The sequence below is a fragment of the Phascolarctos cinereus genome, unplaced genomic scaffold (genome assembly GCF_003287225.1).
Source record: "Phascolarctos cinereus isolate Bilbo 61053 unplaced genomic scaffold, phaCin_HiC Scaffold_8;HRSCAF=390, whole genome shotgun sequence".
Taxonomy (NCBI): domain Eukaryota; kingdom Metazoa; phylum Chordata; class Mammalia; order Diprotodontia; family Phascolarctidae; genus Phascolarctos; species Phascolarctos cinereus.
In genome coordinates, this window is record NW_027556291.1 from 46536040 (window position 1) to 46559805 (window position 23766).

At 47.5% G+C, this 23766-nt stretch overlaps 1 protein-coding gene across 5 annotated transcripts; it reads right to left on the minus strand.

Annotated features, from left to right (window-relative positions):
- Positions 1–805: 805 nt before the first annotated feature.
- UTP14A (UTP14A small subunit processome component) lies at positions 806–20552 on the minus strand. 5 transcript variants are annotated; one of them, XM_020969839.2, is made up of 16 exons: positions 20445–20541; positions 19304–19424; positions 19091–19166; positions 17745–17815; positions 17174–17238; positions 15940–16082; positions 14798–14953; positions 10440–10559; positions 10227–10321; positions 9219–9342; positions 9056–9133; positions 7973–8339; positions 5243–5667; positions 3271–3464; positions 2925–3024; positions 806–1172 (listed from the first exon to the last, which is right to left on the minus strand). In XM_020969839.2, the coding sequence occupies exons 2-16, from the start codon at positions 19321–19323 to the stop codon at positions 909–911; spliced, it is 2298 nt and encodes a 765-aa protein (XP_020825498.1). In that variant the 5' UTR covers positions 19324–19424; positions 20445–20541; the 3' UTR covers positions 806–908. The 5 variants fall into 5 exon arrangements, with proteins under 5 accessions (XP_020825498.1, XP_020825497.1, XP_020825495.1 ...); XM_020969838.2 differs by having other exon boundaries at positions 19091–19169; XM_020969836.1 differs by lacking the exon at positions 19304–19424 and having other exon boundaries at positions 19091–19169; positions 20445–20552.
- Positions 20553–23766: the final 3214 nt, after the last annotated feature.

Below are 23766 nucleotides of genomic sequence, written 5' to 3' on the forward strand. Positions count from 1 at the left end.
GTGGTCCAAAAAAAGGGCAGGTTTTCTCTTGCTTGCCCTGGACAGAATGCTCCTGGATCTCAAAGTTCCAGGAACAGCCTCTTCCTTTGGGGGCATCCACTTCACACATTTCCACAAGTGTGGTAGAACTGGACAAGAAAACCCCAAATTCCTCTAAAACCAAACTGGAAAACTTTAGTAGAATAGGAGAAACCAGTGCCAAGTATCAGACCCAGGGTCTAGCCCAGTGCCACTTGGGGCAAATTACCTTCTCTCTGGGTCTGTTTCAGATTCCTAGAACATTAGGGATCAAAGTCCTTAGGGATCATCTGACCAGGGGGTGACTTTTTTGTGCTATGGATCCCTTCTCAGAATGTTTCCAAATGTATAAAATCTATAGGAAACCAGTCATGCTGAGATATATTCCTCACCCCCCTCCTTATTCACACAGACCCCAGGTTAGGAACCCTTGATCCAGTCAGACCCTCTCATTTTCCAGTGGGGTGCCTGAAATCTAGAGGAGGAAAGGAATTGCCCAAAGTTAGTTAATGGCACAGATAAGCCATCTATACTATGGGGATGTTTTTTCTGCCCCCCCCCCCCGTAAGAGTCTGAGAGAATGGCTGTGAAAATTTTGTCCAGATGGACAGAAAGTATTATTAAATCTCCTTTGCACTCTTGATTTTTCTTGCCCAACTCAGTCCCCATTAGGCCACCTAATGAGATCCCAGTACACAAGCAGGAGTTGGGAGACCTTCAGGAGATCTGTTTGATGGTAAAAGGAGAAGGGAGGAGCCTGGAGAATGACAAGATACACTGAACTCCATTGACATGGAAGGTTTGCTTTATTTCCAGAAGGAGGCATCACCACACCCAGGGCACTTTTTCCCAATGCCAAGTTCTCCTGGTCCTGGGGTCATCAATAGGACTTAAGGGGCTTTCTTCAGCCTTCTCCTCCTATGGTGGGCATGCTGTTGGGCTTTCCTCTGCAGAGTTGGAGGGCCCAAGTGGGAAGAAGAGGACTCAACATCCTTCTCCTTTATGGGCTCAATGATGTGGCCGGGCTTGGTCACCACTCGGGGAGCAGTCAGCTTCTGGAAGGCCCTCTGAGTGTTCCAAGTGGTGCCCACTGGCGTCTTGATGGTCTCTTCAAACTGATACTGGTGGGTGAATGGGAACGGAAGCACATTCACCTGCAGAACAGGGGAAAGGAGCTCAGGCATGGGTCCCAGAGCTCTGGATGGCTCTAGGCTGTGTCAGCAGGGTGTGAAGCTGGAGAAGGAACAGTAGGCATCTCGGCAACATTGTGGGTCATGGAAAGCATGGGCCACAAGGGATGGCCTCACATCAGGATTCTATAGTAGAAAGGCAGTGTGGGTGTAATGGAAAGGGCCTTGGAGTTAGCAGCAAAGGACCTGGGTTCAAAACCCAGCTTTCTTGCTTATTTGCCTGCATGGTCTGGACAAGCCCTTTCTTTGGGCTTCAGTTTCTTCATCTATAAAATGAAGTGTTGGATTTTCAATCTATGATCTTCTGAGTGACTGGCAGACACAACACTAGCTTCAAAGTCAGAAGACCTGGGTTCCAATTTTGGCTCTGACACTAGGTGTGGGCCCTTGTGAACACCCAACTCCAATGCAACCTCTTGTAGGAGCCTTCTCGGGTGCCTCTGACAGTTAGGGAGTTGACTCCCTCTTAGTGCTGACATAGCACTTTGTTTAGGTTTCTCTAAAGTGTACCCATGGAAGACCAAAAGGAGAGGAAGGGAAAGATCAAGAGTGAGAAGAGAGGGGGAGAGAGGGGGAGAAATGGAGAGAGGGAGAGAGAGAGAGAGAGAGAAGAAGAGGGGAAGAGAGAAGGGGGAAGAGGGAGGGAGAGGAGGGAGGGGCCCAATTTATACTTTTTATCCAGGTCAAGATATAAGACCCAATCCCAAAGTACACAGTACTTTCATATTTAAGGAATCAGCAGGGACTTTTCACCTTGAAAAATAATTGATTGCTTTGAGGGGTGTGCACCTCTGGCTTATGAATAAAATGAAAACAATGATTTTCTCTTTCTACTGATTAGCTACACTCCTTGGGCTCAGGCTAACTCTTGCCATAAAGCACAGTTTGTAGAGATTACTCTTCCATGGATTCTCTCCACTTGGTCTGTGAACAGCTTCTATATTTGGGATTCCTAGATTTATAGCTGGAAGGGACTTTAGAGGTTATCTAGTGACTCTGTCCTCCCCCACCCCATTCAATCCTCGGATTTTCCCAGGCCTCTTACACCTGACACTATCCCCGGCCTGCTCACCCCCTTTCCATTTAGCCGCTCTGTGAACAAGACACTGGGTCTGACTGAACATTTTCCCTGGCTGCTCAGGGGCACCCCCCACCCTGTGCCAAGAATGCCCCCCCCTCACCTCCTGGCTTCCAGTCCCAGCTAAAATTCCACCTTTCTAGTCCCCTTAACTTTGGGGCCTTCCCTCTGAGATTATCTCCACTCTCTCTCTAGTCTATGTACCTCTATACACAGATGTTGGCATGCTTTCTCCTCCATTACACTCTGAGCTCCTTGAAGACAGGGAAGACTGTCCTTGGCGGTTCTTTTTATCCCTAGCCCTTAGCATGGTGCCTGGCACGGACACACCCAGATAACTCTGATCACAACCCCTGGGAGGGAGATACTGTACAAAATGTTGGGGCTCCCAGAGCTCAAGTGATCTGCCCCAGGCCACACACAGCTACTATGTGTCAGAGGCAGGATTTGAACCCAGGTCTCTGCTCCCTCCAAGCCCTCTATGTTCTCTGGACTGTGCACTGCTGGCTAGCATACTCTCTATGGCACTGAGCTGTACAGCGGGGGGTAGAAACATTCGGATCCGCTTGCCTGTGAGGCAGCCAAGGCTTCTGTGACAGGCACAGGACAGTGGCCTGTTACTGAAGCCACCTCCCTACCTGGTGGGCTGCTGCCTGGATGTTCCGCTTCTCGCTGATGACCACATTTGGCAAGCACTTGTCTTTCCTTGGAGTAGCTTTAGGGGCTTTGATGAGAAACCTGAGCAGCAGAAAACAAGATGGCTGGTATAAGCACCTGAGCCAGCACAGTTCAGATAGGGCTCAGAGGCTCCTGAGAGGCGAAAGAGGATTCGGCTCCTTTTGGCTGCGGAATCCTCTCCCTTCTGAAGCTCAGTAACCCCACCTAGAAAATGGGCAGAACAATTAACTGTATTCCCTCCCTTCCACAGCTGCTGTGAGGACTTGAAAGGGCTCTAGAAACATAGATAAATCAGCTGGGGCTTACCGGCGTCTCTTCCTGGCACTGATCACCAGGCCCGGACCACCCCACTGTCCCCAGCCTGGCAGGCTCAGGTCAATATCTTTTGGCTTGCTTGCTTTATCAGCTTCACATTTCTCCTTCTGGAAGTCGGCGATGACATCGTCCCCAGCAAAGGCCTCCTTTATTATCTGCTTTTGGGTTACCTCTTCGTCACAGTCCTGGGGGGAGACCAGAGCAAGAAGCAGATGGGAATGCAGGTTGCCAACTGCTAAGCAGCATGGACCGCCTGGGGTGCCAGGTTGTGACACTGCAGCGCCCCCTGGGGGAAGTACTGCACAATGTCCTGTGTGCAAACTGGGCGGAGGAAAAGGCCTGCCTCACCAGATCTGGCTTGAGGGGCTTCCTCCCCACCTTTCTTACCTCTGGGAGGCTAAGGAGAAACTAGGTGCAGGACCCTACACTCCAGGGGAGTCCTCCTGGTGGGGATCCACTTTGCCTCCTTGCCTTCAGTAGGATCAAAACCCTAGAGTTGGCCAGAGGCTTCCAACACTAATCCATACACTGTGGAGTCCTCAGGCCCAGGCCCTGGCCAAGGCTTCTGGGCCCGTGCTCCAATTCACTCTGCATTGGAACCACTCCATTGACTAAGGAGTCCTAGCTTTCTATGGATGCTGCTGCCCATACTTTCGAGCCTCTGGCAACACTCAAACATCCCAGGTTTCATAGGGAGGGGAGCCATCTAGGCCAAACGCTTCCTCTGACACCCAGGCAAATACTAAGGTCACACAGCAGGGAGTAGTAAGCAGTGACGATATAAAGCTGGGGAGACAGGACTGCAGAAGATCTTGACAGGCTGGAACACTGGGCTGGATGGCTCTATGTGGCCACAGCCTACCTTCCTTTTCAGACTCCAAACCAACCACGTCGGCCCAAGTTGCTGTTTTCTGACTTTGACCTTCCACTTCCTATCCCCATGCCTTTGTACTGGTTGCCCCCCTAAGCCTGGAATGCCTTCCGGTCACCTCTGCCTCTTAGAATCCCTGGCTTCCTGCAGGGGGAAGCTCAGGTACCATCTCACTTCCTCTTCCTCAAAAGACTGCACATGCACTTAGCTTTTTGTTTTATCCCCTAGGTCAGGGGTTCTTAACCTTACCTTTGTCATGGACCCCTAGGGCAGCTTGGTAAAGCCTCTGGATGAGTCCCTACTCAGAATCATGTTTTTAAATGCATAAAATAAAATATAGATTACAAAGGAAAACAATTACGTCGAAATACTTATCAACATATTAGAAAAAATAAACAAGTTCCTAGTGTCCAGGTTAAAAGCTCCTGCCCCTGGTAGAATGTAAGCTCCCTGAGGGTAGAGATCATTTTTTCCAGGTTGTATTTAGATTCTCAGCACTTACAGGGTACAAAGCTTAGCACAGAGGAGGCACTTGATAAATGCTGGGTGGACTGGATTAACAGAGCTCACATGAAGCCAGGTTTTGGAATCCTAGGGGATTGGGGAGTAGACACTGCCTCAGCCCCTCACAGCTAAGAGGAGGAGCGCTCTGCTTGGCCAGGCTGGGCTCCAATTGCTGCTGTTGGTAATGTCTTGAGGGGATCTGGGGATCAGCCAGGCCTCTAAACACCCCCACTGCCCAGCCCCCCAGCATCCTGGACAATGCTATAGATACAGTAAAAGGATGCACCCAGAACAGAATCATAGCTGTTCCCTACACCTACAACCTGAGTGACCCTAGGCAAGTCACTAGTTGGCTTCTCTGAAAAAGACTGTACTAGTTTGAGCTCTGATTCAATAACCAGCTTGGGTGGCATCGGTCAAGCCATGCACCCACTGAATTTGAAGGAAGGGTTTGGGATGCCACAGATCCCCGCAAGGCCTCCATAAAGTCTCTGCCATCCCTGAGCCTTAGATGAGGTTGAGCAGCCAGCAGAGCCTCTTAGCCAGCAATTTTCTCCCCATGAGGGCCCTGGGCCCAGCCCCACTCACCTCCTCATCTACAATAGTGGGGAATGATAAAGACGAGTTCGCCTTGTGGGTCTTCACAGTGATGATGGTGTGCAGATCAATCATGGGCTCCTGTTTCACCTTGGGAGGACTCCTTTGCTCAGGATGATTATGCTGCTGTCGCCGCTGCCGCCGCCTTTCTGCTCCAGGCCTAAGCTGTTTCTGTTCTTGGCTAACTTCTTCCATGCCCAGACTCTCTATGTCCTCCATGGTCTGTACTCTCTCTGGCCTCTCATCTAGCAAGGACTGCTCCTCTCTCTGGACGCTTGGCTCCTTGGGGGCAGCTGGAGCTGGGCTCACATGCTGTTTTCCAACTTGCCTCACTTTCTTGGCCTTCTTGTTTATGTGCTTAGAGAGAGTTCTCAGCTCAGCTAACACCTCCTTGTCCTCCTCCGTCCTCTTGGGTGCTAGAAAGAGAAAATCAGTTGTTAGGGAAGGGACACAGAAAGGTGCCTCATCACCGAACAACTGCTAACCACCCATGGGTGACAGGGCTTCTGTGAAAGACATTTCCAGTTCAAATGGGGGAGTGTCCATATGCTGGACTTCTGGGACAGTTTGCAAACCACTGCCTGTCAAGTAGTAAGGAGGCAGAGGGGCCTTGTAGTAAAAGGACCATAGCTTCCCCCTGGGTTCTAGTCTTAGCTTCACCAATGACTCACTGGATAATTAGGCAGGGAAACCTGCTCCCGTGGAGGACCCAGGGGTCAAAAAATAGGTGGTCTCTGAATAGCGATCATTTTAATTTATGCTCTGCTGTTTACAAAGGCCAACAGAACCAATACTGCTCACTTCAAAATTGGAATCATCCCAGATAAACTAGAGGCAGAATTTTCTACAGTGGCTGCAGACAGCTGACTGTCTAGCTACTAGTGGCACCCTAGTTTCAGAGCTGGAAGAGACCCCAGAGGCCATCTAGCCCAACACTTCATATTAGAGAAGATGGAAAGTGAGGGAAAGGGGTTTGCCCAAGATCCCCCAAGAGGGATGCAAGGGACAGTTGGAAGGGACCATCTAGTCCAACCCTTGATTTTGGGGATGAGGAAACTGGGAGCTGTGAGGCCTTGTCTTTTGGACATCCATCCATCCATTGCTCACTTTGATCAGAAGGAACAATTACTTTTCTTTTAGCAGGTAAGAATAACAGTGAACATTTACACAGCATTTTAAGGTTTGCCAAGTAAGTGCTTAATGTTATCTTGCTTGATCTTCACAACTTTAGGAGGTAGGTGCTATCATTATCGCCATTGTACAGATGAGGAAACTGAGGCTGACAGGTGAAGTTACTTGTCCAAGGTCACAGGGCTGGGAAGTAGCTGAGGCAGGATTTCCTAACCCCAAGTCCAAACAATCTACCTACAAGGCCACCATGCTGCCTCAGGGTTGAAAGGAACTCAGAGACCACGTAGTGCATGAATGAGAACTACAAGATCTGGACAAGCAGTTCCCCTGCCATTGCTTTCAGGCCACCAGTGAAATGTGCCGCCTTCTCAGCTCATCAGTTCCTTTTGCTCCAGACAGCTCTAATTGCCAGGAAGAGAGCAGGCACCTGCTTTCAGAAGGCTTGCCCTCTGAGTTCTATTTCATTTCTGTTGGAGATAATTCAGCTCCCCAACCTCTATCTCAGAACCCAAGACCTGATGTTCAGTTAGAGGAGAATGTTTTTTAAATCAAGTTTTACAGATGCCTTTTAGCATCATAATCATTCCCGGATTAAATACAATCCACCATCACCAACACAAGCCTTCCCTTGCAGCAAGGAAAACAGGTAAGTGAAACCAACTACCAGAACATTGGTGTCTCATAGCAAAGGCAAATTCTATGCCCACGGTCTCTCCCCTTTGCAAGGAACTACTTTCTCACCTCTGCCCTGGGGCCAAGACCAGACATTACAGCAACATGATGTTGTAGGGGAGCAGTTTTTAAGAAGCCTCAGGGGAAGGGCAACTTAAGTGGCCTCAGGTCACACACCAGGCTTCCTGGCACTCCAAACCTTTAGTACTGGTGACCTCACTTCCCTTTAAAATCACATGGCTCGGTACAAGCCCAAAAGCAGACAACTGTGGCTAAGGAAGGGGCTTCTGCCATGCGTTGTTTTGGTGGGGTTTTTTTGTTTTGTTTTGGTTTTTTTAGAGGCACTTGGGGTTAAGTGACTTGCCCAGAGTCACACACCTAGTAAGTGTTCTGTGTCTGAGGCTGGATTTGTACTCAGGTCCTCTTGACTCCAGGGCCAGCACTCTATCCACTGCGCCACCTAGCTGCCCCCTGCCATGCATTCTGAATGAGAGCTGATGCTTTTTTATTCATCAAATGTGTGCATGGTGCACAGGGACAGATGTGGGCTTGATGCCAGCAAAGACCCAGCAGTCAGAGCTGGCCCAAATAGAAGGGACTGGTTACCTCAGGACTCAGCAGGTTTCTCCTTCTGGGAGGGCTGAAAAGAAAGGTGGGGGAGGGGCACTGGAGGGGCTGCTTCAGTGATACAACCTGCCCCATAAAGTCAGCACAGCGCCCACCTCTAAAGGGCTCTCTATAAGGTTTTACATGTTGCTGCCCCTTGTGACATCAATGCTGTGAGGCAAGCTTTACTGCCCCCATTTTACAAAAGAGGATACTGATCCTGTTCTTCAGGAAGTGAAGGATTTCTCCCCCACGGGCGAGACCACACAGAAATGATTCTTGTGGCGCCAGAGAATTCTCAGGGCAGCTTACCTTTTGTTCTGAGTCCCTGCTTCTGTGACCCCTGGTTAACCTCTGACCCTTTCCAAAGGGACCGCCTCTCTTCCACTTCCTGCAGCAGAGCATCCTCCTCTGCCCCAGCCTTTTCCTCCTCCTCAGGCTCAGACTCTTCACCGGCAACAGGTTTCTTCTGGATGTGAGAGGCCTGGGTGTTGATCCCACGATTCTTCTGCATCCAGGGGTTGGGTCCATCGATGCTCATCTGCACTTCATTCACAATGTCAGGGATGAGCGTGCTGTCTTCTTCAGCATCTTCATCATGCTCACTGTCAGAGGGCACCTGAAGTTTCTGGGTCAGCTCTTTGTTCTTGGTCAACTGTTCCTGCATTGCCTTACGGGCCTGAAAGAGACAGGGTGAGAGAGAGCCTCAATCCTAGGGTTCCCAGCCCCATTTGGACCCCTGCTCAACTCACTAGCCCTGGAAACCCAATTGTGCTAAGATATTATGGACCTAGAGTCAGGAAGCTGCCCCAGATGACAAGCTGTATGACCCTGTCTGCCTCTGTTTCCCCACCTATAAACTGGAGATAATAAGGCCTTAGCAGCTACCTCCCAGGAAAGCTCAAATGAATGAATTTAAGTGTGTAAAGCACTCTGCGAACTCTAAAGAGCTGACAGAAATACCAGATATTGTGTATGATAGCTACAAGAGTAGTAGCAGACGTGGTCTCTGCCTCTGACACAGAGTCGCAGCTCTGGGCTGGAAGGGACCTCAGAGGTCACTTAATCCAGTCCCTTCATTTTTTCAAAGTAGGACAGACTTTGAGAGAGAGTGGAGAATAGAAGGGCTCCGGTCCATGGGGTCACAAAGACAAGTGGGAGGGGACGTGAGGAGAGTCCTAACTCTAAAGCTGGCAGTGCCTCCAGAAGTCAGCTAGTCCCAACCTTCTCTGGAGTTTCCAAGAAGTGAAATCAGCCACCTCACCTACCCCAACTGACAATACCTTAGCAGCCACCATCCCTGCCCCTCTAGATTCTGTTCAGCAGTCCTCTTGTACTCAACCCCCCACCCCCAGCACCCACACCACCTTCCTGGTCACCCTGATGCTTACTTACCTCCAGGTCATACTTGGCCATAATAGCCTTTGACTTGGCCCATTTCCCACTGTTCTGGTGCTTGAGGCTCATTCGCTCCTGAGAGAAAGGACAGACAGTGATGTCTATGTGGTTTGGGTAAAGTATGCTGGGCCCCAAGAGTAGGAGGAGAGGAGAAGCCTACCTCCATCCTGGCCTTTTCCATTTTTTCCAGCTCTTCCAAGGCCGCGGTGGGATTGACCTTCTGCAATTTTTCAAACTGCTTGAGAACCTCCTTGGCCTTTCTTTTCTTTAGCACTTTGTGAAACCTGGGGGAGGAGAGCCACAAAAGGAAGGAGCCACTGTGATGATGAAGTGGGGCCCCATCCCAAAAACCAGCTTTGGGTACTGCCCCTCTTCTGAACAGGATCACGGTCCCTTTATCTCACTGCTGGCAGCCCTCCAAGCTCCTAGGGTTGCCCTGCGGGAGGGTGCTGGTGAGGGGTGGGGACAGACTGTGGGGGCGGCCCATTGCTTCTAGAAGACTGAGAAAGAGCCAACACCTGGAGGGCTTCAAGGTGGTGGACTGAGAAATCCTACCAGCTTATGACACATTGCTCACCCCTCCCAGATAAAACCAGAGAAGGTGATTTTTAAGGGAAACAAAACAAAACAAACAAACCGATAATGGTATTGGTCAGGGCAGTTCAAAAGGAGTATCACCTGGCTGGAGAATCCTCTGCCCATGCACATGGCCCCTTCTACCACAGGCCTGAGTTTGGAGCCAGAGAACTCGGTGTTGCTTCCAGCTTGTTTACAATCTCCCGCCAGTGGGATACTGGCCAAGTACTTTCCCTCTCTGGGCTCTCAGTCTCCTCCTCTCAAAAGTGAGGAGGGTTGGATTAAGATGATCTCCAAGGTTCTTTCTAGTTCTAAATAGTGAGATCCAAAAGATCACTGAGCCCAACCCCCTCATCTTCCAGACAAGGAAACTGACGCGCATAGAGAAGAAATGATTTGCCCACACACATACAGAAGCTGGAATTGAACCCAGGTCCCCTGTGTCCAAAGCCAGTACTGCTGCTGCTGCATGGTGCTGCCTCTGGCTAGTGGCAGCATTTTCCTTTAGGGGTTTACGGCAGGGCATAAACCAGGCTGTTTCCCTCTATGGAAAAACCCCAAACAGCCTAAGCTCCCCGGGACCTCGTCTTACTTTTTGCTTTTGATTTTCTTCTGTCTTCGAGCCTTGGCCTCATAGTAGGACTGCAGGGCCCGGGCTTTCTGGAGCTCTGCTCGGCGCTGCTTGGCCTACAATGAAGGACAGGAATGGTAAGCCCAGCGCTGCCGTGTGGACATGCTGGAGATGCTTGCCAAGGAGCGGGAGGGAAGCTGGGGAGAGAGAGAGACACGGCAGCCAGGCACTCACCTCCTCCAGGCTCATGGCTTTCAGGGAGGCCTTTTCCACGGGTGTCAATAAAGGGTCGGTCAGAGGCTGCTTGTTTTTGTGCAGGAGGTTAAAAATTTCCTGTTCCAGGGGAGTTCTTGCCTTCACAACACAAGAGGACACAGCAAATGTGAGTAAGGTGCCCACACCTTTCCTTCCTACCTCCACCTGCTCCATGCCACTGGAGAAAGGCTAGGAAGCTAGCCAAGGCTAGCTGCCCCGGGCTAAAGGTGAGCAGCAGAAGCTGTAAAACAGCCCTGGGTGGGGGGGGTTCTCCTCATTCTGATCTGAAGCCTCAGGGGCCAGGGCTGCTCATGACCCAGAAAACCACAGAGCCACCATCAAGGAGTGAATTTAGCCAACTTCCTCCAACACCACACATGCCTCACAATTCTACAGCGATTTAAGGCTTAGCAAAAAGCTTTCCTCACAGCACCTGAATAGGGAAAAGGGTCCTGAATTCAGAGTCGAGAACGTCTAGGTTCAAATCCTGACTCTGGGCAAGTTACTGTTCTTTCGGCTTCCCTTGCTTTTCTGCTCTGTAAAACAAGTGGGCTGGACTAGCTGGTCTCCAAGGGTCCTTCTCAGTTTGAAAACAGAGGAGAAAACTCAGGTCCACAGAGACTCACAGCTAGTTTTAAGTGTCAGAGGTTAAATAGAAGCCTCTCGATCTTGCCCAAACTGGGTTCTTGCCATGGCTTCTCACCTGCCTCTTGCTTTAACAGAGAGATGGCTCCTCTCAATACTCCAGATGACCACAAACCCACCACAAAATGCTCTCTATGGCCCAGAGGAAGACACCCCCCCCCAATTGTTGTCTATGTTTCCCTTTAAATTTACTTTCTAGAGGGATGGTAAGGTTAGATTTTAAGATCAGCATTCTTTACAGCTGATGGTAAAGCAGGGAAGAAAATCTGGCTAACAGCTTCGAGGCAAAACCCATTAACAAAACTTCAGAACAGCCAGCTGCTACCAATCATGTGGACGTATGTTTGTGATGGGCTATTGTCACTCCCCAGCTCTGTATTGTTCACTTGTGATGGGATCAAATGAGAAAAACAAGGCATTTTTAGGCACACTCTCCAACGGCTGTGTTCTAGTGGGTTGTTTTTTCTTTTTTAAATTTCCTGAGCACAAAAGGACGTTGCCTGAACAAAAATATGACCTTCGTGTAATTAGCCTGTTTCCTGACAGTTCAAATTTAACCCCAGTCATTTCCTCACTTTGCCTGCAATTCCCTAAACTCCGCAGTGCATTTCCCACCATGACTTGGTTCTGTATGTAGGAAACACATGGGCTGCAATACCAGGAGCTGGACTGGAAGATCTCGAAGGTCCCTTCCAGTTCAAACTCCTAGGACCATCAGAGTCAATCCATCTGCTTTCTCTTGCAGCAGCAGCTAGGAAAAATGGCCACTGATTCACGAGGCTCAATGGGCTGGCTGCAGTCCTAAATCCTCAGACATATATCCTCCTCCCCTTTAATCACACAGCTTTCCTTAGTGGGAAGAACTGGCCACGATCATGATAAAAACGATAAATGACGAGGCAAATTTGGAAACAAGTCTTCTTCGTCATCTACCTAGAAAACGTAATTTTCTGAAGACTAAAGGTGCACGGATGGCAGGGCCAAATCTTTGATGTCAAACCTCTACAAACGGAACCTTTCCGGACACAGCTCACAATGTACTACCCCTGCCTACCTAGAGATGGCCTTTGGGAATTACTAGGAGCCAAAGAATTCTTCACCTCTTCTGCACTTAGCTGGGCTGCGCCTCACTTCATGACACACAGTTCATCTACGGGCCCGTGCTCTTAGCATGAGAGGATCTGTAAGGGCTTGTATTGTGCTGGCACGGCCAACGACACATTTCTTAAATACCCCAGTGTGGAAGGGAGGGAAAAGAGGCCAGATTTTGAGTGAGACAACCTGGGCTCCCATCCCACCCATCACTTACTATCTGTGTCATCTCTTTACCCCCCTGGCCTCAGGTCCCTTTCAGCTCCAAGGCAAAGACTAGAAAGAGGAGGGTTTCTTCCTTTGTAAAATGAGAGAGCTGGATTAGATGGCCTCTGAGGTCCTTTCCAGCCTTAAGGACCCCTCCACATTGTGGCTGTGGAGTCGTGACAAATGAAAAGCTACAAAATGGTTTCTATCATCTCCCTATATTTTCAGCTTAAAAAAAAAAAGAAAGAAAGAAAAGTTAAGCAAAATTCTAGGAAACAGGACCAAGGCCATAGAGTACAACTTTAAAGATTCACAGTCCTCTGAGAACTGTTCGGTGTCAGTTTTGTGCCTTTTGTCTGACCAGCTACAATGAAGAGATCAAGAGTTGTCACTCTATTGAAATGTCTAAGAAAGGAAGCTTGGAGGTCACCCTGATGGCCTAAACCAGTGATGTCAACCTCTAATAGAAATAGGCGCCACTAACCTATCCAGAAAGATCCCTATGGGCCACATATTGACTTAGTTTTAAAATGTCATGTTATTTATGTTTGACTGGATCTTTATTTATTTTGTTGAATATTTCCCCATTACATTTTAATCTAGTTTGGCAGCACTAGCACGTGTGTGTTCGATACCTCTGGCCTAAACCATCCTGTAGGTAAAGTGCTCTAAGTTTGGGGGGGGGGGGAAGGAAAAACAAACAACAAAACAAACAAAAACAAAATCAAACCCACAAAACCTCCGAGCCAAACAGGAATGCCTGTTATTATTCTCTTTTTTTAAAATGTGTCTCAATTTTGCCTCCTGAAAATGAATTTTAAGGTGTGAATGCTTTCATGGCTTGTGTGGGCCAGCTCTAGTACTCAGGCACCATGTAAGTTTCTGGAGCCCATGCTGTGTGCAGAGTAAGTAAGAGCACACGTTCCACAGACAACCACCTTTTTCTGTTGTGTAACATCCTCATCCTCTCACCAACGGAGGATTGCAAAATGTTGATTTGTTGATTATTCCCCCTTTGGCTGTGACACCAGCCAACAAGAGGGTTACTGCAATGAGCTGGTCCATGTTTTCTTCTCTACACCAGCCTTTCAATGTACATTTGCAGGTGCTCCAGGCCTAGTCCCACCCTCAATTCCATGCCTCTGACTAAGAACTGGCTGCTATGCAGTTTACCATGGCCCGCAGTCTTTTTTTTTTTTTTTAATTTTTAGGCAATTGGGGTTAAGTGACTTTCCCAGGGTCACACAGCTAGTAAGTGTTAAGTGTATGGTCTGAGGTCGCACTTGGGACTCAGGTCCTCCCAACTTCAGGGCCGGTGCTCTGTCCACTGCGCCACTTAGCTGTCTCTATGGTCCACACTCTTAAAGAGCTACCCTGTCAGTTTTAGTCATTTCCACCAGGTGTTCCATTGGAGAATACTTCTTTCTTTCATATGAGGCAGCACATTGCCTCTAACACTCTCCAGCTGAGAACACTTAACCTGTCTAAGCCTCAGTTTCTTCCTCGGTAAGATAGGGACAGCAATGTCTCTGGGACCTGCCTCCTGGGGTCGTTGTGAGACTCAAAAGACCTAATACATGTAAAGTGTTTTGCAAACTAAAACCCTCTAGAAATATCACTTATTACTGCTACTTCTTGGCTGTTCTGTGAGCAAACTTTGGGCTCTGATATGGACATGCCCCAGAGGCAGAATTCGGAATAAGGAATCCCTGCTTCCTAAGATTGCTCTGAATGTGACTGAATTTCTGTGCCCTTATGATACAAGATCAAAAAAAGAAAATCATGTCCCCAGTGCTGGGCCTGCAGAAGACCAGAGGTGTTAAATTTGTCACCCAAACTACTAGGATCAGATTAAAATATCACTGGGAAATGTTTAACAAAACAGATAAAAATACAAAGTGACATAGGTAATGTTAACTTGTGGTTTTTGAAGGCAGATGTCTGCAGAGAAGCACCTGGAAAAATGATGACATGTGCATAGAGAGGATGGAAAGGCCATCACTAAACCTTTCCCTGGTCTAGTCCCAGCATCTGGCACATGAAGAGGATCAGTCTAGACTCCTGCAACTTTAAAAATCTCTCAAAGTTATGTTCAATGGCTGCCATATTAGTGACAGAACACAGATGACAACATGGCCCCCCACCTTCCTTATAGACACAATTCAATGCACTGGAGGACTGAGCTCACTTGGGGTGGGGGGGGGACTCAGTTGGAAGAGCCAGATGAGGTAACGGGTGCAAAGCACTCTGGAATGCTAGAGAAATGGCAGCTATTATTGTTACTTCTCTACAATGGGATTTTGGCCATGAGGCACCCACCACAGCCATCTGGAGCTCTGCCACCTCCTTCCCCTGATGCAAAAGCTTGGTTCCTCCTCGTGCCAAAAACGTACCTTCCAGGCCCCGAGTACCTCCTCAATAGGGGCATCTAGTACTTGCTCCTGCTCCAGAGGAAAGACTAGCTGGGCGGCCCTCCGGTTCTTCAAGACTACTGGGTCCCACTTGTCCATGTCTTGGGAGGTTTTGTTGTAGGCAGCTTCCCTATGGATCTGAAAGATGCAAGGCAGCCAAGCGCCTGGAGTTCAATGTCAAAAAACTTTTTGGATCTGATCATTGACTCAGAAGGGCAGGAGTTGGCTTTTATCATGTGACCAGGACTCCAGCTTCCTCTGAGATCCTGAATGTCCAACATGTTGCCCATGAGCCAGATGCCCGAGCTCTAAAGCACATTTTTTTTTCACTTAAATAGCCAGTCTGTCTGTGTGTTGCACTGATGTCCACAAAATGCTCTAAGACCCAGAGGAAGGGTTCTAGGAGCCCTAGATGATCCTTCCTGAAGGATTTAAAGAAATCACAGGACAACATGTACACAGAATAAGGGGCCATAGATGAGTTGCAATCTGAACTGGCAGAATATCCATACCAATGAGATCACTGATCCACTGAGTTACTATTGGCCACCTCAAGTTCTGGGGTGGGGTTGGGGCCAAGTTCTCTGGGTAATGTCTGATTTGGACTGGCTCTATGAAAGCATCCTCTTCCTAATGAAACTGCTGAAGCAGAGGCTGAGAGCCACCACTCCCAGATGAAGAAACAGAAATGGAGCTGGAATTGAGATGTACCCTAAATCTACCCCAGTTGACAAGAGGCACTCAGCCTGTTCGGTAACACAATTCCCAATGATTCCATCAAAACTGATCTATCTTTAGTACAAGGCCTCTAACTATGCACTTTGGTAAGGATCAAGTTAATGAAACTGACTTCTTTGAATTGTTTTTGTTTTACGGGCCAACCCTCCTATTTTTCAGCAGTTAAACTTATAGAATCTAGGCAAACCTCTATGCAAAATGGTTTCTGATCACATGGCCCATTCAATATGAAAAACAATGGAATGCCTTGATCTGGATTCTTCTTAGTGTTTTTTATTGCAAGGGGATTCTACAGGTTTGGGCCTTTTCTATTTCTATCAAATTAGCTCATCTTGCCCTCCCAATTCTTTCCTCTATCCATGTGGGGTATCTTCCAGATCACTCACCCGTTCATTCTCCTCTTTGCTAAGGGGTAACTCCACAGTCTTCTTATTTTTGACCTTCTTCAGCCGCTTCTTCACAGTGCCCAGCGAGGAGGAAGGCTTGATGGGTGCCAGCAGCTCTGCCAGTTCCAGCTTCTCCCCTGTCCCTGTACAAGCACCAAACTTCTTAGGAGGGGCAGGGAGGGAGGGAGGAAGCAAGGGGTGAAGGAGACTGCTCCTGGGACCACACAGTCGGGGAGGCTGGGGAAAACCCACTTACCAGAAAGTGACAATCAGATGACATCGCATGTGTGGAAAGTGCTTAACACAGTGCCTGGCACATAGCAAGTACTCCCTCCCATTCTTTTCACCATAAACCCTAGCCAGACTAAAAGCACTGCTTTTCCAAATACACTGAACAAACTGACACACTTTCCCATTTTAACACCTAGTAAAATGTCCTTAGGCATTAGGTTTGCCCCTAATGAGGAAATCCAGTGAGGAAAGAAAAGGAGTATTAGCTATTACTCACCTGTCTCAAACTGTTATTTACTCTGGGTAAATAAATATAGAGCTATTGAAGAGGCAGGCCCAGCCACATAGCCTAGGGTGAGATATGGGGGGAGGGAGGAGGTCCAACCCATACCCCAAATCCATCACTTTTAACTTAGAAGCCAGTGATCGATGGATGAATCTGAAAGGGGGTGGGAAGTAGAGGGGAAATATTAGTGAACTATAGATCTGAGGCACTTAGGTGGCACAGCGCATAGAGGGCGGAGCCTGGAGTAAGGAAGACCTGAGTTCAAACCTGGTCGCAGACACTTACTAGCTGTGTGAACCTGGGCAAGTCACTTCACCTATCTGCCTCAGTTTCCTCAGCTATAAGATATGGATAACAATAGCAGCTACTTCCAAGGGTTGTTCTTGTGAGGATCAAATGAGATAACATGCAAAGTGCTTTGCAAACCTTATACATTTAATATAAATGCTGTTATTATTGTTAGCAGTGGCTATCTTATCTCCCTACAGTTACTCTATCCCTCAATCTCCAAGTGTCCTTTCAGGGCTTCTCATGTTGCTGTCTGCCCCCAAATCTCTGAAGGAAACCTCATCCTTTGCATAAGGCAACTGGCGAAAAAGCAAGAATGTGGAAGTGCTCACTGCCCATGCTCAACATGAGGGCTAACAGAGCTGCAAATGATGAACCAGGGCAGCCCATGCTTCTGTATCCCAATGACTGGCTCTCCTGATGACTTACCTTCAGTGCTGACACTGAACTCGGACACCTGCAGACTGGCCTCGGACCGCTCGGCCAATCTCTGCCTAAAATGATACATAAGAGGAATGTGAACATGAAAATTGACGCACAGTCCCAACCAGAGGTTCACTTGGTTATAGGGCAGCTAGGCATTTGCTAATCTTGACTTTTAGACCTCCCATCCTTGAAAGCTTTGCATAATGGCTTGATATCCTAGGAATAATTGGAGGAGCCTTAAGAAGTAAGATGCAGTGGAAAAAGTACAGAATTTGTAGTTGGAGGCCCTGGGTCCAAATCTTGGTGCCATTACTTGCTTAAGCATAAGGACCACCTTGGGCAAGTCAACAACCCTCTCTAGCCTTCAGGTTCCTTCTTTGTAAGCTGATGGGTTTGACTAGATCAATGCTTCTTTAAACTGTGAGCCTCGACCCCATAGGATGTTTAAGAAGCAGTAAAGGGGTTGCAAGTGGAAAAAGTTTAAGAAGCCCTGGACTTCTAAGGCCCCTCGCAGCTCTAGACATAGGCCTTTATCAAGCTGGCTCAAATTCATCTAGAGTCAGGTGCACGTTACCTGTTCTTTCCATCCAGCCTACCAATGGTCTCCAGGAGCTTTTGATGTTTCCTCTCTCCATCATTGTCCTCCTTCAGACAGAAAAAGATACAAAGAGTTACTACCCAGTCCAGAGGGAAGTGATGCTTAAGCCAATATGGGAACAGGGTGTGCATGAGTGAGCTCTCAATTCTGTGTAATGTTTGCAAGGTGTGGGTAAGCAGATGGCCAATAACATGTAGGTATCTCAACATAAACAAAAAGATCAGCTCTTAACACTGGACGGAGAGAGATCAATGAGTAAGGCTGGTAAGAATTACTGCCAAGCCACCCGTCCAAAGGAAGGACCATGAATCCTCCAAGATCTGCTGGCATGTTCCATGTCTCTGTCTTACCTCTGCTTTGGTAGGAAAGGTGCTTATGTAACCATAAGGCATCATCATGTAATAACACGTACTGGCACCCTGATATGTATTGTAAGTCACATAGTTCCTGGGGGTTTAACTTCCGGCTGTGCTACTTACTAACGATGTGACTTTGGGCAAGTGCTCTCCCCTTTCAGATCCCCAGACTCCTCATCTGTCAAATTAGGGTGATGGACTACATGACCTCTAAGGTCCCTTCCAACTCTAAATCCTACGGTCCAGGATGGCCTGTCCTAGGAAAAGAAAACTCCATATCACCAATACAGTTGTTCTGTGACATTTCAGTTTTCCTGGGAGAAATGATTATTTCCATTATTTGCTTCATAGTTAAGGATTGTAAGGGATTTGGAAACAACCATATATGTTAGGGATCCAATAAGCACCTTATAGTCAGATGATCATGGCAGTCTCTGCAGAAACTCAAGTTAAGGCAATGGGGAGATTCTGTGATGAGCAGAAATATTAATCTTATTGCACTCCCCTGATCTTACCTCAACGTAAGGTTCTTGAGGGCAAAATTATATTCTACATAATGCCCAGACCATATTAGGTCCTCCATAAATATTTACTGATTTGATTTGAGCAGACAGGGAAAAACCCAAATAGAAGTTTTCTACTTCTTTATATTCTACATAATGCCCAGACCATATTAGGTCCTCCATAAATATTTACTGATTTGATTTGAGCAGACAGGGAAAAACCCAAATATTTCTTTGCTTGAGTGTTTCAGGAATTTATTACTCAACTTTAGGGAGGAATGCAGAGGCCCCTCTGGGGACTGGCTCCACAAGGTGAGTGGGTAAGCTATCAGTGCCATGATTTCTACAAAGACAAATTGGCTTCACAAGAGCAGAAAGAATAACTCCATTTGGGAGTTATAAGTGATTATCTCCCCTTTGCACTGGGGTTTTCTTGAGTCTTAATTCGGTAGTGGTCACTCACCTCATCTTCACTGGCACTCAGCGGGTAGTCTTTAAGTAAATCCACTACTTCTTCCTGTTGGTTCAATGCCAGAAGGCTGCTAGAAGGCAACAGAGAAATGTCACTACCTATAACATCCCTCCTTCCTCAAACAAATTCAAGCCCAACAAAACTGTCTCCTAACATAAGCCTGGAAGACTGAATAAAACTTTAAAAATCTGCAAAAGCAAATACCTTCTATAAGAGAGGAGCATTAAGTAGGAGTATCATACAATTGTGTGACTATAGTTTTTTGGTTTTAGTTCCATCCCTCAGTCCTATACTTCCTAGTTCTTCTAGGGCATCTTCTCAGGCTCTAGGCAAAAGGACAGAAAATTGAGACAAGTGGTCAGCAGTTTCCTGTTGCAGAAAAAGGCACTGGATCTGGAATCAGACGACCTGGGCTCAACTGACGCCTCTGCCACTTACGATCCTTGGGCAAGTCACTTCACCTCTGTGGGCCTCAGTTTCCTCGTTTGTAAAATGAGTTGAACTGAAAGATCTCTAAGGTCCCTTCCTGCTCTAAATCCCATGACCTCACGCAAAGTGACATCATATAGGCAACTGCAAAATAACATATAGCATATAAAATTAAGGTATTAAACGTTGACGAGAGTCAGTGGGAATAAAGGATTGAGCAGAGTCAGGGAGTGCCAGCATAGTGCCTGGCAGATGGTAGGTGCCTGATCAATATTCATTGATGACTGACTGATGGAAGGACGAATAAGTTTTTCAACAGACATTCATTAGGTACCTACGATGTGCAAGGCATTGTTGTGTTCACTCACACAGGCAGAGGGGAGGAGAGGAATACAAAGTTTAGATAAGACAGAACCCCTGGTCCCACTGAACTCACAGATAGGCATGTAGTTACGGTAAGAATAGAGAACGGTAACACACAACGTTTGAAAATAAGCATATGAGACAAGTAAAAACAAGCTGCTATGTTAGCGGAGGGAAGTGAGAGAGTCCTTGCCGAATCGAGAGATCAGAGAAGGCCTTCTGGAGATGGGGGATGATTGGGCAGTTACAACAGCACAGGAGAAAGGGAGTAGAGGAAAGGGGCCCCAGTGGGCTCAGCCGGGAGGGAAGGGGCCAAACCGTGAAGGAGAGGCCAAGACGCAGATTCGGAGCCTGAGGGTGGAACAAGGAAGAGCAATCGTGACCCGAACAAATCGCAAGTGTGGGAGAAAGGCAAGGGGCACCCCACACTGCACCCCCCGGCCGTCCGAGGCTCCCGCTCCCTCTCCGGAAGGGAAACCCACGCCTCGACCGGGCGCACACTCGGCCCCCTCGACCCCTGCCCCGGACAGCCTAAGCCCAGGTTCTGTCTCACCTCTCTTCAGGGGCCTTCCCCTTCATGTTGGCGAGCAGCTGGTATCCTCACGTGGGCCCGAAGTCGGAAGTCCGTGCAACGCTACATCCGGTCCGGGCAGCGGTCGCTTCCGCTTCCGGTCCCGCCTCTAGATCGCGTCACTTCCGCTCTCCGGGAACGGGCAAAAGCAGGGGTAGAGTCAGACTCTCGTGGGTAGTGCTGAGGGTTTGGGGGCTCTGGGGCCCCCTTTCCTTCCTGGCCATTCCCTCCAACTCCCTCGTCTGACCCCTCTTTTTCTTCCGTCAGTGTTGCTTCGAGCTCCTCCCGGGTCGTGGTTTCCGGCGAGCCGGGGGGGCGGGGCCAGCCGAGCTACTTACGCACTTACTGACGACAGAGCATCGGTTTTAGCTGCATTTAGGTGTCGGGTCGACGTAGTGACCTACCAGGACCAAAAACTTGTTAGTGCTTGGGAGAGGGCTCACGGTCTAGGTTGGGATGCAAGGCGCACACCCGCAAGGCGGCCCCAATGTGTGGGTCAATTTCCTCCTCTGAAGTCCCTTCCAACTCTAGTTCTGTGATCCAATGTGGGATCTTGGACAAGTTCCTTGCCCTCCCTGGGCCTCAGTTTCTTCCTTTTTAAAATGAAGGAGTTGAACTAGATGGCCTCTGAGGTCCCTTTCTGCTCTAGATCTCTGATACTATGTGTGACCCTAGACAAATCACTTCACATACGGAACTTTTGGCCTTAGTTTCCTATTCTGTAAAATGTCATGGTTGGAATACATGAGATCTGAAGTTCTTTCCAGGTCAAGACCTATAGTCCATATGTGACCTTGGGCAAGTGACTACACCTTCTTGGACCTCAGTTTCCTTATATGTACAATGAAACAGCTGGACTAGAATAGCATCTGAGGTCCCTTCCAGCTCTAGGGAGGGAGCCTACTATGTGCCATACATATACATATACTATGTGCCAGGCATTGTGCTAAGTACTTTACAAATATTATCTCAAATTTAAACCTCTTTGTAACCCTGGGAAATCACTTCAACTCTTCTTGGGCCTCAGTTTCTTCCTCTGTAAAATGAAGGGGTTGGATGAGGTCCCTTGCAGCTTCAGCTCCACATTCCTGTGATCTTATTAGTGGAAGTGGGATTTCCTGGAAACAGTTGTTAAGCAATATAAAACTATGCCCCCAAAGTCATTAGATTGTATGTGCCCATTGACACAGCTCTCTGACTTCCTCTATGAGGCTACACATAACTCCCAAATGATCCAACACAGAAGAAAAGGATCCATATATACAAAAACATTAACATTAGCTCTTTTTGTAGTGGCAAAGATCTAGAAACTAAGGTGGTGCCCATCAATTGGGGAATGGCTGAATGAGCTATGGTATATGAATGTAACAGAATACTATTGTGCCATAAGAAATGACTAAAGGGATGGGTTCAGAGAATCCTGGAAAGACTTGTATGAACTGATATGGAGTGAAGTGAGAAGAGCAAAGGACAGCTAGGTGGTGCAGTGGATAGCGCACCAGCTCTGGAGTCAGGATGACCCCAGTTCAAATCAGGCCTCAGACCAAACACTTGACACTTACTAGCTGTATGACCCTGGGCAAGTCACTTAACCCCAATTGCCTAAAAATAAAAAAATTTTAAAAAAGAGAATGAGAAAAAATTCTGCAACAACATTGTAAAGACAGTTTTTTGAGACTTATAATCTCTGACCAATGTAATAGCCCACCATGATCTCAAAGGACTCACAATGAACTATGCTACCTGACTCTTCACAGAGAGGTGATAGACTCAGAGTGCAGAACGAGGCGTAAATTTTTGGACATGAACAGCGTGGGAATTTGTCTTGCTTGATTATGTATATTTCTTGCAAGGGTTTTGTTTTTCCTTAAAGTGTGTGGGAGATGAGAAGTTGAGAAAAAATGTGTTAATTCAAAGATAAAATGAAGAAGAATTTATTAAGTTCCTTTTGTATGCAGAGCCCTAAACTGGGCATGGGGTGATAAAAACTTAAGTAAGAAGGATATAATTCCTGCCTTCATGTTGTTCACGCCAGTGGGGTCAAACTAAAATAGAGATGGATCCCTGCTGGTCTTATGTTGACTTAGAAAGCCACCAATTAATATTTCTGTTTTATTGTAATTTTTATTTATTGTTAAATATTTCCCAATTACATTTTTTTTCTTTTGGGGGGTTAAGTGACTTGCCCAGGGTCACACAACTAATAAGTGTCAAGTGTTTGGTAAGAGGCCAAATTTGCACTCAGGTTCTCCTGACTTCAGGGCCGGTGGTCTATCCACTGTACCACCTAGCTGCCCCTAATCTGGTTTGGGGAAACAGTGGGGAAGACCTGAGCTCTGCATGTTTGACACCTCTGGTTTACACTCTAATAAGGAGACACTAACACATTTAGCTATGATACATAACATTTCAAAATAAGTGCATTATAGAGGGGCAAAAAAGTTCTAAGTGAAGAGAAAATATTGGGGCACATGGGAAATAGGGAAGACTTCTAATTTACAGAGGAAGGGGCAGGGTATTTCAGGAGGCAAATAAGTGACAGAAGTGTGGAGGTTGGATTAAGCGCAGTGTGTTCATGAGACAGACAGGCCTTTAGTGCAGAAAGGGACCTCAGGGGCCATCTTGTCCACCACACATATTTTAGACAAGGAAACTAGGGCCCAGACTTGTCCAAGTCTCACAGACTGCCACTTAGTGGTAGAATCAAGACTCAGACTCAGCTTAGGTTCATTTTGCAGAGAGGGAAACTGAAGTTCAAGGAGGTTAAATGATTTGCCCAAGGTCTTCTTGGGCAGTTTAGCATAGTAGCTAGAGTCCTGGACTTAGAGTTAGGAAGATTGGGTTTGAATCCTACTTTAATTGCTCACTGCATATGCTTACTAGATACTAGATACCCAAGTAATTTCATTTTGAAGCCTCAGTTTCCTCAGTTTGTGAGAGTGGATATAAAATATTTTTCAAACTCTTAGATCAACATATAGATGGCAGCTGTTGTTTTGAACTCAGGTCCAGTGCCCTTTTTTCTAAGTCAGTCAACCAGTGGCCAGAACTACAGACAGCATACTGAAAACAAAGTTTAGATAGAAAGGGTAGACCCTGTTTGCAGAGGGGCTTGGATTCCAGGTTGAATGAGGAATTTGGATTTGCACTGATAGGCAGCAGATACATGAGTATAATGAACCAGGTTGTTTTCCTGAACCCTCACAGAACCACAATCACTTTATTTGGGGGGGGGGGGAACAGGAGAAAGTCCTGCAGCATGAACTAATATGAATCAGACCAAATCTCGATGTGTATATGTGTA

Excerpts from the sequence above, each read along its gene's own strand:
- UTP14A (XM_020969836.1), bottom strand. The coding sequence starts at position 20,470 with ATGAAGGGGAAGGCCCCTGAAGAGAG. Across the intron at positions 10,322-10,439 it reads AAGCCATGAGCCTGGAGGAG|GCCAAGCAGCGCCGAGCAGA; the intron begins GTGAGTGCCTGG and ends CCTTCATTGTAG. Across the intron at positions 9,343-10,226 it reads AAGAAAATCAAAAGCAAAAA|GTTTCACAAAGTGCTAAAGA; the intron begins GTAAGACGAGGT and ends CTCCTCCCCCAG.